We start from the raw sequence: 17,308 nt of genomic DNA, 5'->3' as shown, positions 1-17,308 counted from the left end.
GGGTGCATTTGGCATATAAGACGCACCCAATTTTTGCCCCCTGTTTTGGGGAAGAAAAAGTGCGTCTTATATGCCGAGAAATACGGTATGTGAATCCGCAGCACGTCTCACCTAATCCATCGGCTCCAGTGGCGTTCAGAGACCTTTCCTCTCCCGCACTGCTCCTCTAGTGCCGGCATCTGCTGATGATGCTCGAGGGAGAAGAGAGGTTTCTGATCACCGCTGGAGCTGATGTGATGCGGTGCCGATTTACATAACTATGCACAAGGAGAGGAGGGGGACACAGGAGGGCAGAGAGGGGGACAAACTGGGCACAAAGCAAGACAGAGGAAGACACAGGAGGGCAGAGAATGGGACAAACGGGGCACAGAGGGGGGCAGGAGAAGACACAGGAGGGCAGAGAATGGGACAAACTGGGCACAAAGCAAGACAGAGGAAGACACAGGAGGGCAGAGAATGGGACAAACGGGGCACAGAGGGGGGCAGGAGAAGACACAGGAGGGTAGACAAGGACACTGGGGGACCAACTGGGGCATGGAGGACACATGGCGGGTAGTAGAGGACACACAGGAGGACACATGGGAGATACAGGGGGACACAGGAAGACACATGGGGTAACAGGAGGTACATGGGGGACACAATAATTGGGAAGAGAACATGTACAAGATGCTCCTGGACCAAAGATGCACCAGGTTTATTATAATTTTGTTTTCCTTGGTTTTTAAAAGATTTCAAAAGTTCTTGCTAATGCAATCCTATGGGGGATTTTTCCAAAATCACATCGCTCCAGTGTGAACACTCACGTAGGATAACATTATCAAGAGCTTTTAAAATCACAAGCGCTTAAAAAAGCTCTTGTAGTGTGAAGCAGCCATTAGAGTCTGGAGCGTTATATTCCAAAAAATGAGAATTGTGTGTATTAAATTGCATTGTGTGTTTACACATTCCCTCCTGGCCTTTCTGTGTGCCAAATCCCATATTGTCTGTGTGCTGAGTAGATTGAGAGGCTGAAGTGGACTGGCCATTGCGGGAACACCAGGGCCAGATTTACCTCATGGGAGCCTATAGGCACAGATGTCCTGGCAGCTTAGACTTCACCCTTTATAAGCCTACAAACTCCCATCAAAATGCACCGCAAGTGTGGTGGCTGTCCCAGCTGTCACTTTTCCCTTACTTCCCTTGCCTGTCATAGAAAACTACAGGTGCCCCTTAGTATTCATCGGTACTCTGCATAGGGAAGGAAGGAGAGAGGCACTCAGGGAGGGGGGTAAGCCGCCTTTCCATCATCAGGCGCCTGTAGGCACATGCCTACAGTGCCTTATGGTAAATCCGCCCCTGCGCTTCTCCTAAACTGGTAGAATATTCACTCTTCTTTTATAGTGTGTCGTCATCTTCTTACATACGCTGGTATCAGATGTCACATGACAGAGAATGCCATGGGCGGCTCTTTGTGCAGCATTACAAAGCAGTAATAACTTTATTGCTCCAAGACAGTGTTGATTATAATCACTGTATTGCCAATGTTATTACTCTTCCACACAGATAATGCTCCTAACTTACCGTAGCAAGCTTTTCCCGACCAATGTGTATGCCTCTTCTTTGATTACATAGTTTCCTGTATTACTCATTTCTTTTATTCAATAGGAAGTGGAATTATGTAAAACCTGCCATCAAGACAAGCTTGGCCTGACGGTTTGTTATCGTACAGATGATGAAGAGGATCTGGGAATCTATGTGGGAGAGGTAAAGACATCTGAATCCTCCTGAACGCTTTCAGCACTTGCATTATTCTCACTTTCACATCTCTGGGCCAATTGCTTTCTTCTCATTCTTTTCATGTGCTCTTTCAACATTTGTAAGAGTTCTAGCAGCCATCACACTTTTAACTCTGCAGCCTGCTGGAGTTTTAAGTGCAAGTATGTAATTTGGGAACAGTGGAAGATCGCTGCTCTACTCCAGAACATCAAATGACATTTCTCTGCTAATGCCCTCTATTACAGGTGAACCCAAACAGCATCGCTGCCAGAGATGGCCGGATTAGAGAAGGAGACAGAATACTTCAGGTACGGCACCCTCACTTGTATATTAAAAGGCCAGTGGTCAAAATGAAAATGCCTAGCAAGATAGATAGATAGCAGGGGTGTAACTAGCAGGGAGCCGCCCCTGAGATCGCAGGGGGTTCCCAGAGCTGGGGGGGGGGGGGGGGGCAGCTATTAAAATTCCCTTCATCTGATACAGGGGACTATACTTCAGATTACAAAATTGAGAGACCGAGAGCCCAATATAGTGTTGATAGTTATTGTAAAGGTGGGATGAATGAAGAGAGTACAAATAGGTATACTCACAAACCAGGGTTACCGCAAGGGAACCACTGTATAGGCAGGTGAGGAGATTATCCGGTCCCCACTCAGGAATAAGAAGTAGCTCTCTGTAGATCAGAAAAAGGGGGAACAGAGGTGCCTAGCGTATCTTGACCCAAACACTGTTGTGTACTCCTATTTCTATTGCCTGATGAAGCGGGCTTAGGCCTGCGAAACGCGTTGCGGCCTTTATATGGAGTGTACCAATAAAAATGTTTTTTCTTGAAACAGAAAGTTTTCCGGTGTCTGCTTATAGGAGGTAAGCCCACCACTGCCTCCCAAGCAAGTTTTAACTTCTTAGCATTGTGATTTTACCCTTTTGGCGCCTTTTTTTTTTCTATATTTGTACTTCAGATTAGGTGTTTCTGTGGCTACACTTGTTATGGGTATGAAGATCATGATGGCCACACTGGTTATATGACCCTTGTGAGATAGACCCTGAAGCCGTGAAGGACACCAGGGGGAGGCAAGGGAAGGGGTTTGAACATTGGGGGGGCCCTATCAAAGTGTCGCTGGGGGCCCCCATGAATTGTAGTTATGCCACAGATAGATAGATACATAGATACATAGATAGATAGATAGCAGTGGCATAGTAATAAGGGGGGCAGAGGTAGCGACTGCATCGGGGCACTTGGGGTAGAGGTGCCCCATGGGGCCCACCCTCAACCACAGTATTAGCTCTTTGTTGGTCCTTTGCTTGTAATAATCCCCTCTATATATGCTTTGAATAGTAGTTTTCATAAAACACTATTTCCTATCCCCTTCTGGTACCTCTGACACTGTGGTTGCCCTTGTTTGGTTTTGGTGCGCCGTATCAATTATTATTATTATTATTTATTGGATTTATATAGCGCCAACATATTACGCAGCGCTGTACAATAAATAGGATTACAGACAATGATAACAGGGGTGGCAGCACAATACAGGTAATAGACAACAGAGACAACAATACAGGTAATAAGCAATAAGGTACACAACACAATGCAGATAGTAGTACAGTGCCAGATCATACACTGGAGTGGTAGTGGTAAAAATACAAGTTCCAAATTCTGGGTATAGTGCACACAGCCAAGTAGGATACACAAGTGGAGAGGGCCCTGCCAAAGGCTTACAATCTAGAGGGAGGGGTTGGTGACAAAAAAGGAGTTATGTATAGCATGCTTGGGGGGCCCCAGTGCAAAATTTGCACTGAGCCCATAGCTTCTTAGCTACGCCACAGATAGATAGATAGATAGATAGATAGATAGATAGATAGATAGATAGATAGATAGATAGATAGATTTTGCAATCTAGTGCATAATGATTTTTGCTTTCTTAGGCTAATGTTTATCACCTCCCTCAGAGGAGCACGTACAATCTGACCGTGAGTAGAGATGGCCCAGCCTTGGAGAACTCATGGAGAAGCACATGATCAGTTTGATCAGCTGATAGATTTGTAAGCCTCTGATTTGCTGGCCATAAACATGTTTAACCAGGAAGTCATCTCAGCAAATCAGAGGCTTACAAATCTATCAGCTGATCAAACTGATCATGTGCTTCTCCATGAGTTCTCCAAGGCTGGGCCATCTCTACGTGAGAGACCCATACACATGTGTAACAGATGTCACCCAATTGGGATCGGAACCTGATCCCTCAGGTGACATCGGTGGACTGATACTGTACAGGTGCGAAGTCCACTGTATAGCTGATGATGTGTTTTGTTGCAAAGTGGGGAGGTGGAAGGCCAACGGAATGGCACAGACGTGACGTCACACAACAACAGGCAGGGTTAGCACTGAGAGAACAGATATCACCCGTCACTTGATGAGCGAGGGTTGGAGGCCACTGTACGCAGGAATCTTTGGTGTAGGTGGTCGTTAACAGCCGCCTCAGCCGACTTTAATCTAGCATGTGTACGGAGATTTAAACTTATTTGTCTAAATCAGAACTAAAGTCAATGGGAACCTTTAAAAATAATAATAATAAAAAAAAGTCCTTTAAACACTAACGCTGGCCAAGCATTCATGTTTACCCTAGGGGGATTAGAAGCTCCCATCGCTTATGCAGTTGATCTTAGTCAGCTTGCAGCATGCTTGTATCAGACTGCTAGGTTGCAAATTGATTGTTGGAAAGTAAGTTATTTCCTGCAAATGTCACAATACAAAACCTGTTCTTTCCTGCTATACCGTTGACTTGGAACTCCATTGACTGGCGAGACTTCACTTTACTGAATCAATATTAAAATCAGTGAAGGAGCCAAGTAATAAGGAGTTTAGTTTATTCATAGCACAAACCTGTTTTAATGGACAGAATGATTGATGATGTGACTATTCAGTACTAGGTCCCAGACTCCCTGGGAAGTTGCAGCACCATGGTAGTCCATGACACAACCCCTCTCAAAAATGAGTCGAATAAAGACACCACGGCTAACCTCTACACGTTGATGCAGTACTGTTCCTACTTCCATGACAAAAAAAAAGGCTCTCACAGAAAATGGATCTGAGTACAGGCCTGGATTTACCTCACAGGAGCCTATAGGCACAGATGTCCTGGCATCTTAAACTTCACCCTCCATGAACATACAAACCCTCCACCAAACTGCCTTACAAGTGTGCTGGCTGTCCCAGCTGTCACTTCCCTTACTTACCTTTCCCGTCATAGGTAGCTACTGGCGCCCCTTAAAGTGAACCAGAGGAACATGACAGTAAACACCTACCCTACTCTCTGTTTCATTATTTACAGTTCAGATTGCTTCTTATCAGATCAGATAAAATCCCAGACTGAGCATTCAGTCTGGCTTTGCTATGATGACTCAGCTATAATGATTCCTGAGCAGAGCAACAAGGGGGCAGGCTTGGGCTTGAAAAGACAGCACAGAAGATAGACTCAGCTAAAAAGATTCATGAACAAAGCCAGACTGAATGCTCAGTCAGGGATTTTTATCAGGGTTTATTAGAAGCAGGCTGAACAGTAAATAATGAAACAGAGAGCAGAGTAGGTGTTTTCTCTAATGTCCCCACTGATATATATGATAAAATACATGAGGGTGCTTCGTCTCTGGTTCCCTTTAATATTAGGTAGCCATACTTGCCCCCAAGTATTCGGTAGCTAGGAGAACCTAGTATTTGGTTGCTAGGAGGGTGAGCCGCTATTCCATCATCAGGCGCCTGTAGTCACGTGCCTACAGTGCCTTATGGTATGTGACTGATTAGCACACAGCTCATGCTACGCATAAAGGGGCACTGTATTTACGTATATTAAAGTGAACCGCATGTCTGTTTTAAGTAAAAGGTATTTGTGTGATCTTCTCATTAGCATGATTAGATACCTTTTCTTTGTTCTGTGAAGTTCCACCCCACAAATATCCCCACTTCCTGTTTGTAGACTTAAGCTTTGTACACAAGCTAGATCAGGGGTGGGCAAAGTTTTTCCACTGTGGGCCGCATTTCTCTAGTGGCCCACAGGCCTGTTCTCTCCTACATCCCTGCAGAGTTGCGAGTGGTGCGTTAGGATAGGTATTACTCACCCAATCCCAACTTCAGCGGTGTTATGAGACATGCTGGCACGTACTGACGGTGGGTTACATGATGCCACTGTAGCCATGGATATTGTCACTGGAGAGTGTGATTGGGAGAGTTAAACTACATGCAGCTTTGCAGGGAGGTAGGAGAGGAGAAGAATCCAGCCCTCTATTGTCAGGCTAGATTCAAAACACCAATAGATGGATACGGCGCAGGGGCCATAGTGTACCCAGCCCAGAGCTAGATTAAACTCGGGGTGATCCAGGGTGGCCAATAATGACTGCCTCTGCTTGGAGTCTAGTATGTGTACAACAGCCCTCAATCCCCCACAGTGGATCAGCAAATTATAGGCCTGGTGACAGAGGGCATTGTTCACCCACCCCACCGTGACGCTCCTTGTGCCCTTATCGATGCAAATTGCAGACATGTGTACGAGGTTTCCCTTCCAGTCTACGGGTAGAGAAGGGAATATTAGAAGAATGAAGCTTCACTTAGGAGCAAGAAAAACTATGCAGTTAAAGACACAAAAAAAAAAAAAAAGGTATGTAGCTAATTATGCTTAAAGGAAACCAGAGACGATTAAAAATTAAAAATCGCTCCCACGCCGCCGTCCTCAGCCTTCTCCAGCTCCGGTACCAGATCCGGTAACTTCAGCCAGACGCGGCCAGTCTGCGCAAGAGAAGTGCGCCCTCTATGTATCTCTCCGGCAGCTGCTGGAGAGATATGTAAAGAGCGCACTTCTCTTGCATCAGACTGTCTGTGACTGGCTGAAGTTATGGTAGCAGAGCTGGAGAAGACTGAGGACGGTGGCTGGAGGAAGCCCCAGGTATGTGCAAAACTTATGTTTAATTGGCTCTGGTACACTATAAGAGGGGGACAAATACATTCCTGTTTATCAGGTATTCCCATTCTGCATGTGTGCAAGGAGGATGTGGGGATATCTGAGGAATGTTACTTCACAGGTACATAGTTAAGGTATGTGGCTAATTATGCTTCCGATACTTATTTAGAAAACAGGGAGTTTTGTTATTAAATTACCCCTGAACTGAGAGAGATATAGAGGTTGCCATATGTATTTTCTTTTAAACAATACCAGTTGCCTGGCAGTCCTACTGATCTCTTTGGCTGCGTTAGCATCTGAATCACAAACCCGAAACAAACATGTAGCAAATCCAGTCAGATTTCAGTCAGAAACCTCTGATCTGCATGCTTGTGCAGGGTCTATGGATAAAAGTATCAGAGGCTCAGCATGACAGCCAGGCAATATGCATTGTTTAAAAGGAAATAATTATCCTCCATATCCCTCTCAGTTGAGGTGTACTTTTAGAAATCCCTGTACTGTTTTGTTTCTACAGAAGTTGGAGGTAAATGGCTCAGGTTTTTGGTTTAGCTTTAATGTGTGAATTAGATACATTAAGCCTTGTGGTGTAAATTGCTGATGTGATTATGAAGGGCTAAAAGGTCCCACATCGGTTCTTGATCAATAATGCAAATGTGCTGCATTATTGATTATGGAACCATGAAGAAATACCACAGAACAGTTAGAGCTCTGATGGTCAGGAACAATATTACCAGTGTTGTATTAACATCTTTAGTGGCTCAGAGGAGGCTGAGATACATCAAACAAATTATTGGCAGATCGACCAAGAGACAGAACCAGAATCTGATCGGAGTCAATCTGTCCATAGACCAGCAGACTGATTTTCATGCTGCCCATTAACCAGCAGGAATTGGCCTTGTGATGCAGCATCCAGTGCCTCAGAGGCTACCCCTAATATAAATGTGCCCCCCCCCCCCCCCCCCGCCCATGCATGTAATACTTTACCTCTCCGTTGTCTCCTGCTGTGGTCTCCATTCATGTTCCGCATTGCCACTGGGCTTCCGATGTTAAGCACGTAACACGTGTTTGGGTGAAGTGTCTCAAAGCCAAACAGAGATAAGGAATGTAGGTAAGCTAATAGTTATAGCTGCTGCAGTGGCTGCAATCCATATACTGCAGTTTTTTTGGAAGCTATTGTCTTTCTTTTCTGCAGGAAACTGAAGTTAATCTTTGAAGGCAGGGTAAAATATCTGGAACAGGCAAAAATGGCGCACAGCGCTAATAGTATAAGAATGGAGCCGCAGTAATTAACATAAAACGATATTTATCCTTTTAGATGTTGAAAAATGTTAAGCAGCAGGGATCGGGGAGAGAGACAGCGGGACACTAGGCAGCGGGGTGGAGGGAGTAGGATTAGGTGGAGGGAGAATTAGGTAGCATTGGTATACATTACCTTGTCCCAGCCGGCGATCGCTCCTTCACCTCTTCTGTTAGTTTGCTGTAGTCCTGCAGCCAGCCAATCACCATGTGGCTTCAGTTTCCGCATGGTGGTTGGCTGGATGCAGAACTCCTGCAAGCTAACTATGAAGTGAAGGAGCGATCGCCGGCCGGGACAAGGTAATGTATACCAATGCTACCTAATCCTCCCTCCACCTAATCCTACTCCCTCCACCCCGATGCCTAGTGTCCCGCTGCCTCTCTCCCCGACCCTCGCTTTCTCACTAGCCACCCTGCATTTTTTCAATGTCGCACCGTTCTGCTAATAAATGTTTTATAAAACGCTATTTACGGTTTTAATGTATTTACATTAAAATGGTAAGTAGCGTTTTATGATCGACAGAACGGTGCGCCATTTTTCACTCTGCCCCATTTCTAACTGTATGCAAAATATCACAACTGCTCGTTTCCCCTTTTCAGATAAACGGCATGGATGTCCAAAACAGAGAAGAGGCGGTAGCCATACTGACACAGGAAGAAAGCACAAATGTCTCTTTGCTTGTCGCTCGTCCAGAGACGGAGGTGAGACTGTAACAGATGTAAACGTCCAATTATATTACTGGTACTAAAACAACAAGAACATAGAACAACCTAGCATAAGACAGACTTTCTCATTGCTAGAACCTGATGCTAGGGGGTCGACCTCGGGCAGTGTAACAGCCCTGGTTCCACCCAAAGATTGGTCTTACACTATAATAAGGAAATAAGCCAATGTCAATGATAGGGATCAGATTGTCAGCGCTTCTGAGGAATAGCTAATGAAAGGACTATGAGCTCTGCAAAGCACTGCTTAAGAGGTCTGTGCTGTATAAATAATCAAATATATCTCAACTTTTTCAAACAAAACGTAGCTTTTAGGCTAACTTTTTCTTACACCTCACTATTGGTGACCACACATGACAGTGATGAACCAATTAAGGCACTGGAGATGTAAGGGGTGGGTACAACTGACAGAAAATATGTCCATTTGTAATTATTTGGGGTGATGTGTGTATTTCCTTAGGGCCTGTTTCTACAACACGCAGATTGGATGCAGAATGGATGCACAAAACCTGACTCCAATGAATGCCTATGGACCGGTTTCCACTAAACGCAATTTTTCTGATGCAGAATTTCCCATAGGCATTCATTGGAGTTTTTCTTCATCAATTCTGCATCCAATCTGCGTGTAGTGGAAACAGGTCCTTAATGTTTTAGATCTGTGTGAAGCTGATAAAAATTTAGTCAAATTTATTTCATGATATTTTACTATATTGGCTTTGCAACAACTATTTTTATCAATAGTTTGGTTGGTTCATCCCCAATGATCACCTAACCCTAACTGCTTACTGGTAAATCTCCTTCTCAACACCTATCCCTGCCCTCCTCCACAATGTTATCCCCTGATTTATGGTAAACCATATTCCCCATTCCCCTTAATGTCAAACCCTTCCTGGTGCTTAATATGCCCCATCATTAAACCCTTCCTAATATCTAACCATATACTCCTGCCTTACTGATCACTCCTCAGGGATTGCTTTCATACGAGACTTCTCAATAGATCCTGTTAGGTATAGAGTCCTTCATTCTGTTGCAGTGACAGAACACAATGTCCTGTCCTGCAAGACTTTCCTGCAAGAATTCCCTGTCTCTAAATTAAAGTCATGATAGAAGTGCAATAAAATCATAACAATGCTATCATACGGTTCATTCTAGATGGGCAGGAGATGGAAAGATAGTGACAGAGAGGACTTCTTGGATGATTTTGTATCTGAAAATGAGGAGGAACTGCAAGCACAAAGCCTGACCTCTCCACCTCAGCAGCAGGTACAGCACATCGTCATCAGGCCCTGCAAAACCTACTGTACCTACAATGCCATTCATCATTCACTATTTTTCACCTACAGATCTATTTTATTGCCTCTGTTCATCCACATCTCTTCCATAATTTGTACCAGGCCCCTAATAGCTCAAGTTGATATCTTGATCACTTGACTTCCATCTATAGTGGATATTCCCATAAACATAGGGTTTACTCTTGTTTCTAGAGTTAGTTGGAAAAATAATATGCATTCAATCAGTAATAATGAACTAACCTAACCTAATCTATTTTTTCCTAAAATAATACTTTAAGGCAGGGGTCTCAAACTCGCGGCCCGCGGGCCATTTGCGGCCCTCGAAACAATATTTTGTGGCCCTCACCGGCAAAAGCTTCCTTATAGTTCGCTTCAGTGCTCCCAAGTAATCCGCCGCATCCCTGCCGCTAAACGAGGGCTGCAGAGCCCCTAAATCGCCCGGGGGGCAATCCACCGGCATTTCCTGGAAGGGGCAGAGCTTTCAGCTTCAGCTCTGCCCCTCCTGACGTCAATCGCCGCACGGATCGCCGCCTCTCCCCGCCCCTCTCTGTGAAGGAAGAGTGAGAGTTGCGGGCAGAGGCGGCGATGCGCCGCGATTGTGAAATTCCTTATGCGGCCCAGCCTCATCCTGACTTTGCCTCCTGCGGCCCCCAAGGTAAATTGAGTTTGAGACCCCTTCTTTAAGGGCTCTTTCACACTAAGACGTTGCGTTTGATGTGATGTTAAGGTCGCATAACGTGGCCCTAACGCAACGCATGTTAATTTTGAAGTTGGACGTTATATTGAACTGCGTTATGCATCTCTTGATGCGTACTTTTCGTCGCATACTGATAGAACGAAAACGGCGCATGCGTCACATTTTAAAAAAAAATCTAAAACCTTACTGAGCATGTGTAAACAGTCCAACGTAGCTAATAACGCAGACAACGCACAGCATGCAGCACTTTCTAAATATTGCTACACGTTACACACAACGCAACGTGAGCACTGTAAATGTCACACATACTTTGTGCTGCTGTGCGTTAGTCTGCGTTATTACTTTAATGTCGCACTGTGAAAGCAGCCTAAGTTTGCTGAAAGAGAACTGTCCTATATGTTGCATGTAAACGAGATAAACAGGGGAACACCAAGAGCCCCAATAGTGTAGTATGTATTGACAAAGGGGATAATGACAAAGAGTAATAGTTGTTATACTCACAAGCATGGGTCACCAATAGGCAACCACTGTAAAGGCAGGTGGGGAGATTATCCTGACCCCACTCAGGAATAAGAAGTCGCTCTCTGTAGGTAGTAGAAAAGGGTCGCAACCCTCCACCCAGGGTGGATACAATATTATATAGGAGAGAACAGAGGCGCCAAAAGGATAAAAGGGGTTTTAAATGAGCTTAAAAGCCAAAAATGTGGTAATTAGAGGAGGCAGTGGTGGACTTACCTCCTCCAAGCAGACACAACATGACTGTACATTCAGTTTATTTATTAACGAACTCCAGATAAAACTCCACTATCTGGAGTTCGTTAATAAATAGACTGAATGTACAGTCGTGTTGTGTCTGCTTGGAGGAGGTAAGTCCACCACTGCCTCCTCTAATTACCAAAATGTTTGGCTTTTAAGCTCATTTAAAACCCCTTTTATCCTTTTGGCGCCTCTGTTCTCTCCTATATAATATATGTTGCATGTGTCCCTCTATGGAATTCCTGTGCTATAATAAATAATGACATTTGTATCAGGTGATGTGACATTATAGGTCACTTGAGATGGCATACAACACTAGTTGAAAGCATACCCAGCGCCAGCCTAACCATGAACCCCCTGAATCATTTGAGTCAGGCGGAAAATCTGATGGGCGGCGCAAGCGATACTTAAATATGCAGAGCAGCCACAGCGGAGCACAATTACCTAGTAGTAATATATCACCAGGTTTTCTCCTTTTCTGCACTGCAGCCTGTCGCAGCATCTCTCGGTAGGCTGAGATAACATATACCACTAGTTGAAAGCATACCCATCCCTGGCTCTACCATGAAGCCACCTGAAGAGCGGTGGTGGAGATACCGGAATATGCAGAGCAGCCACAGCGGAGCACAATTACCTAGTAGTAGTATATCACCAGGTTTTCTCCTCTTCTGCACTGCAGCCTGTCGCAGCATCTCTCGGGAGGCTGAGATAACATATACCACTAGTTGAAAGCATACCCATCCCTGGCTCTACCATGACGCCACCTGAATGATTTGAGTCAGATGGCAAAATCTGAAGAGCGGTGGTGGAGATACCTGAATATGCAGAGCAGCCACAGCGGAGCACAATTACCTAGTTCATCAATGAGTCCTCCTCTCTATGGAACTGCAGCCTACCACCACATGGCAGGGTCTCGTAAGCTCACAATGTCGCTTGACATAAAAAAATCTGCATTTTGGATATCAAGCAAAGTACTATAAACTGTTCTTTATTGCTGTCTTTGTGCCCATTTGGGAGAACTTACCTCACTCCGTCTTCACCATAGGGCTGGATTGCTTTTAGTAGAATGGGAAAGACTTACAACGTAGAGACATGTTACTGCTGCATCTTATTTCCTGTTCTTACGACTAACGATGATCTTAATCAGCCAATTACATTTCGCAATTATGGCCATAATTAATTACAAATTGGAAATGTAATTGATTTTGTGTAATCCATTCGTAATTTTGCTGTCATTTTTGTGTAATTTTGTACCGACTTTAGCGGTTAATAGCCAAGCCCTCAAACATGCCATCTTCACCAAAATTGCTATGAATGATTGGTGGGAACAGTTTAAAATATGAATTTTTAAAAATGCAAAGGAAAAAAAATGTTTTTAAACTGTCATTTTTCGGGGTTTAAAAAACATTTTTCTGAGTTTAAAAAAACATTTTTCCTTTGCATTTTTAAAATCGATTTTCTGAAAAACTACAAGGTCTTTGAAAAAAAATGTTTGGGTCTTGTTGCCACTATTCCCCTTAACATATGTAGCATAGAGCAGATATGTGGGCTTTGCTATTAACCAATAAAGTCAGCGCAAAATTATGCAAACATTACGCAAAATTACAGGCACTAAATACTGTTACAAACAAAATTACGATGTTTCCCTTAATTTCGCATAATGATTTTGCATCATAATTGCAATTTATGATTATGTACAAATTGTGCTCATCACTGGTCATTACCCTTAGGTTTATATTAAAGCCATGAAAGTCACAGTCAGGGACAGGGATTGAAGAAAAATGCCCCCAGTAAGGACACAGATCTAGTCCATCTCCACAAAACTATAATATATTTTATATCAGGATTTAGATTAGATTCCCCCAAGGACTTCTCCTTAAACTAGAAGCTCACTTTAAATTATTCCCTGGGGAACTCCACATGGCCACATATGGTAAATATGAAACAATTCCATGTAATAAGTAACAGTTTCCTATCCTAATAAGTAACAAATTCCTATATTAAAATATGATTATCTCTTATATTATTTTTTTTTGTATAGGGCTTAATACAAAAAAAAATCATAAAAAAAACCATCCATTCTACTCAAGTCAACCTTTAAATCAATTTTCTTCATAAAATCATAACTCATGTTCTTTGATCCAAGTCTTATAATAGATTATTTTTTTGTTTACAGGTTGACAAAGAGAATGCAGAGGCAAGCCCCAAATCTCCACGACCTTTCCTGCAGGCAGCAGGCTTAAGCCGCAGTCAGGAGCTAGACAGTGGAGTTGGACGAACAGACGAGAGTACTCGCAATGATGAAAGCTCTGAACATGACCTTTTGGGAGACGAGCAAACAAGCAATGCAAACACACCAGGAAGCCAGCGTCGTTTGCGATTTTTACGAGGTGAATCCCAGCATCCTCTCCAGTGTCGTGAATTTCATCATAGTCTGGACTCCCTGCTTGCAGCTGATGGATCAGCACCTTACAGCGAGGTTCTTCCTCCAGGTGCAGGATTCACAGATGAAGAGTATGAAAGATATCGAGAACTCCTAGAGATTACATGCCACATGGAGAATGGCAATGGGCCAGCCTTCCTCTATGCTTCAAGGCAAGGTGGGCTTGATGTTAACCGCAATGAAAGTGTCCTACGAGAAATGGCAGTCCTGGAAGAGGAACTGAGGCATCTGGAGTTTAAGTTTCGCAATGTTCTACGTGCACAAAAGATGCAGCAGTTGCGTGAACGTTGCATGAAAGCTTGGCTTCTTGAAGAGGAGGACAGTTTGTATGACTTTATGGGAGGTGGTGCAAATATTGAAAGCTCCACTAAACTTCCAGATATCACTGAGGTGCCAGAGAAATCAGACAAAGACAGTACCAGTGCCTACAACACTGGAGAAAGTTGTCGGAGCACTCCTCTTATGATGGAGCCACCAATACCTTTGGACAGTCCCTTGAGGAGAATTAATGATCATCCTGGAGCATTTTGTCAGGCAGCAGAAGGCCTCTCCTCCAATGGTAATACAAGCAGAGGACATAGCAAAAATGTTCCTACATACCCTGGCAGCCCAGAACCCGTGCCACACAAGTTTCGATCTTTATGCCGTGATGGACGACACCCAGCAGAGGAAAGATTAAGAAGAGCATCAAAACCAGGAAATGAACTAGACCGAGGAAGCCGTGAGAACAGTCCATATCTAAGCAGACGCCAGCGATCCCAGGGAGGGGAACGCTACCGAAGCTGCTTACAGCTGGCCCAGCAAAGGAGTCTGGATGAGCTAGATGTGGACCCCACATGTGGAAAGACTTTGGGTGCTTCACATGGGGCTCACTCTCACACTGAACCAAGAATGGAATGGAAAGTAAAAATAAGGAGTGATGGTACACGCTATGTAGCTAAGCGACCTGTAAGAGATCGCCTCCTAAAAGCAAGAGCCATGAAAATCAAAGAAGAGCGAAGCGGAATGACTACAGATGATGATGCTGTGAGTGAGATGAAGATGGGACGATACTGGAGCAAAGAAGACAGAAAAAGACATCTAATGCGAGCTCGAGAGCAGCGGAAGAGGAGGGAATTTATGATGCAGAGCAGGTTAGACTGCCTGCGCGAGCAACAACAGCAACAGCAGGGTGCTGAAGGCAAAGGTGAAATGAGCATTATTGCCCTTAGCCACCGGAAGACCATGAAAAAGCGCAATAAGAAGATCTTAGACAACTGGATCACCATACAAGAAATGTTGGCCCATGGGACACGCTCAGCTGATGGAAAGCGGGTTTACAATCCCTTGCTATCTGTTACCACAGTCTGATCAGCAGATCATATGCCTCAAACTATTTGCCAAATCAACCTTTTCCACTGCAGTTTTTGTGCCACTGAGACCATTATTCAGTTGTTAAAGTGTGTCAGTCCACCCAATAGTGATATTTTACTTAAGTAGTTTCAAACAATCTCCTTGTATCTCTAAAGGACTCTGGTAGCAAGATCTGTCCAGCTGAATTTGCAGGTCAGACTATCTGCCACAATCATTGACTGAGTCTCATTCTCCTTGTATAAATTTTGATTGTGTTGTGTTTTGGAGGATGAAGTGAAACTCCTGCTGCTACATGGGGAGTGAGACTTCATGTTGGGAGTAGATTAGGAGATCTTACTGCCTGAAATTCCAAGACCGCTTATCTTTCAGTGGGTGATTCAGTCCACTGTGGACAACATATTACTGAAGTATCAGCATTGGGTGGAAGACTCCTTTAATGCCAGCCTTTTGTTGGCCTCCCCATCTTCCCATGCATACATTGTTTAGTAATCTCTTTCGTTCCTTTCCTCAGTTTCTGAGGATATTGAAGAGGTATTTAAAACACAGGGTGAACTTTCAAAACCAGCCATCACTTGTAGATTTCACAGCTTTGACCACATTTTAGAAGCTCTCTGACTGGACCTGTGCAGTTGTCAGGCAAGAGCTGATGATTTGTAAACGGTGGATTTTGTGAACCTTTGATAAACTTTTCCTAGGTGGGATAAACGAGGAGCACAATTTTTGTTTATTGTTATCGGGGAATATCTTGGCCTTGAAGAAGACTGATGCGGCCTTTGCCAATGTTACCACGGTGCCATGGTTTTATTACAGGCGTGGTCTTTTCATAAGGCTTTTTGTTGGGGAGTATGGAAAAAACAACCCAGGAAATTCAAAACAAACTAAACACTGCCACCTGGTGATCATAGAGCACACAGACAGCTGTAATACCAGTTCATGATGAAAAGGACACTAAGCACAGAAGTAGTGTTGGTTGTGAAATTTGGATCTGAGAATCTGCCTTTTAACTTTTTGGACACAACTGCACATTAAGGGGTTTTGTGCAGACTCATGTCTTAGAAGAATCCACCTGTCTGTTGTTACCAATGTGATTGTGACTTCTGTTTGACTTTACTTATTGTTCAGTTTACACAATTCTGTTTGAATGTTTGAGCCTAAGAGAAAGATGTGCAAGTGAAGGAGGTGGAGGTATTTTTTGCTGGAAGCAGAACAAATAATTTCTTTGTTTTCAATCTTCCGTAATTCATAATATGAGTGAGAATATGTAAGAGACTTGATCAGTTCAATCATTAAAGGATCAATCCACCCAAAAAGCAGTATTTCAGTATTTGGTAGATTCTAGGGAGTTAATCAACCCTAGTGAATTCATACAGAGGACTCCACTGTTAGATCTCACATTTTGGGTTCCTATGTCTGTCTGTCATGCCCTGATCTTGATTAGAGATTCAACATTGAAAGTGAGAGCGAGAACCTGTGTCTCTGTAGATCTAGCTATAGCAACAGCAGTCCATGTAGCTTCTATGGTGCCCAGTGAAGAGGGAATCCAGTGCAACACCCCACCCCCATATTACCCATGGTTCTCTGTGTCTACTACTTCATCTACTCTGGGCTGTACAGCGCCACCATATCATATAGCTACAATGACAGCTGTAATATCACTTTTGTGTGGATTGTCCTTTAAAAAAAAAAAAACCTCCGGGGATACTACTTACCTTGGGAGGGGGAAGCCTCTGGATCCCAACAAGGCTTCCCCTGTCCTCCTCAGTCCCTCCGTTCCCTCTTTTGAAGCCCCCAAACACCTGGGAGGTAAAGGTTTACCTACCACGATCCACCATAGGCACAGGAGAGGCTCTCCAATTGGGCTCAGGTGGAAATAGCTGAGTCTGATTGGGTCTGCTCTTCTATGCAGGCGCAAGTTGCCTGCGCAGGTAAAGCGGACCTGATTGGGTTTGGCTATTTCCACCTGAGTCTGATTGGGTCTGCTCTTCTGTGCAGGTGCGAGTCACCTGCGCAGGTAAAGCGGACCTGATTGGGCTTGGCTATTTCGACA

The 17,308-nt window shown here is 44.1% G+C and overlaps 1 protein-coding gene across 3 annotated transcripts in view; it reads left to right on the top strand.

Annotated features, from left to right (window-relative positions):
* The window catches only part of PDZD4 (PDZ domain containing 4), a 217,153-nt gene extending 200,582 nt beyond the window's left edge, over positions 1-16,571 (top strand). For 2 of the 3 annotated variants that reach the window (XM_068248205.1, XM_068248206.1), the window contains exons 4-8: positions 1,645-1,743; positions 2,001-2,063; positions 8,598-8,699; positions 9,873-9,983; positions 13,642-16,571. In XM_068248205.1, the coding sequence (XP_068104306.1) occupies positions 1,645-1,743; positions 2,001-2,063; positions 8,598-8,699; positions 9,873-9,983; positions 13,642-15,258 (1,992 nt within the window). In that variant the 3' untranslated portion in view covers positions 15,259-16,571. The remainder of the gene's footprint in view (positions 1-1,644; positions 1,744-2,000; positions 2,064-8,597; positions 8,700-9,872; positions 9,984-13,641) is intronic. The other variant, XM_068248207.1, reaches the window with a different exon arrangement.
* The last annotated feature ends 737 nt before the right edge of the window (positions 16,572-17,308 follow it).

The sequence above is a fragment of the Hyperolius riggenbachi genome, chromosome 8 (genome assembly GCF_040937935.1).
Source record: "Hyperolius riggenbachi isolate aHypRig1 chromosome 8, aHypRig1.pri, whole genome shotgun sequence".
Taxonomy (NCBI): domain Eukaryota; kingdom Metazoa; phylum Chordata; class Amphibia; order Anura; family Hyperoliidae; genus Hyperolius; species Hyperolius riggenbachi.
Note: the sequence above shows the minus strand (reverse complement) of the source record. Positions and strands in the feature narration are given on the sequence as shown.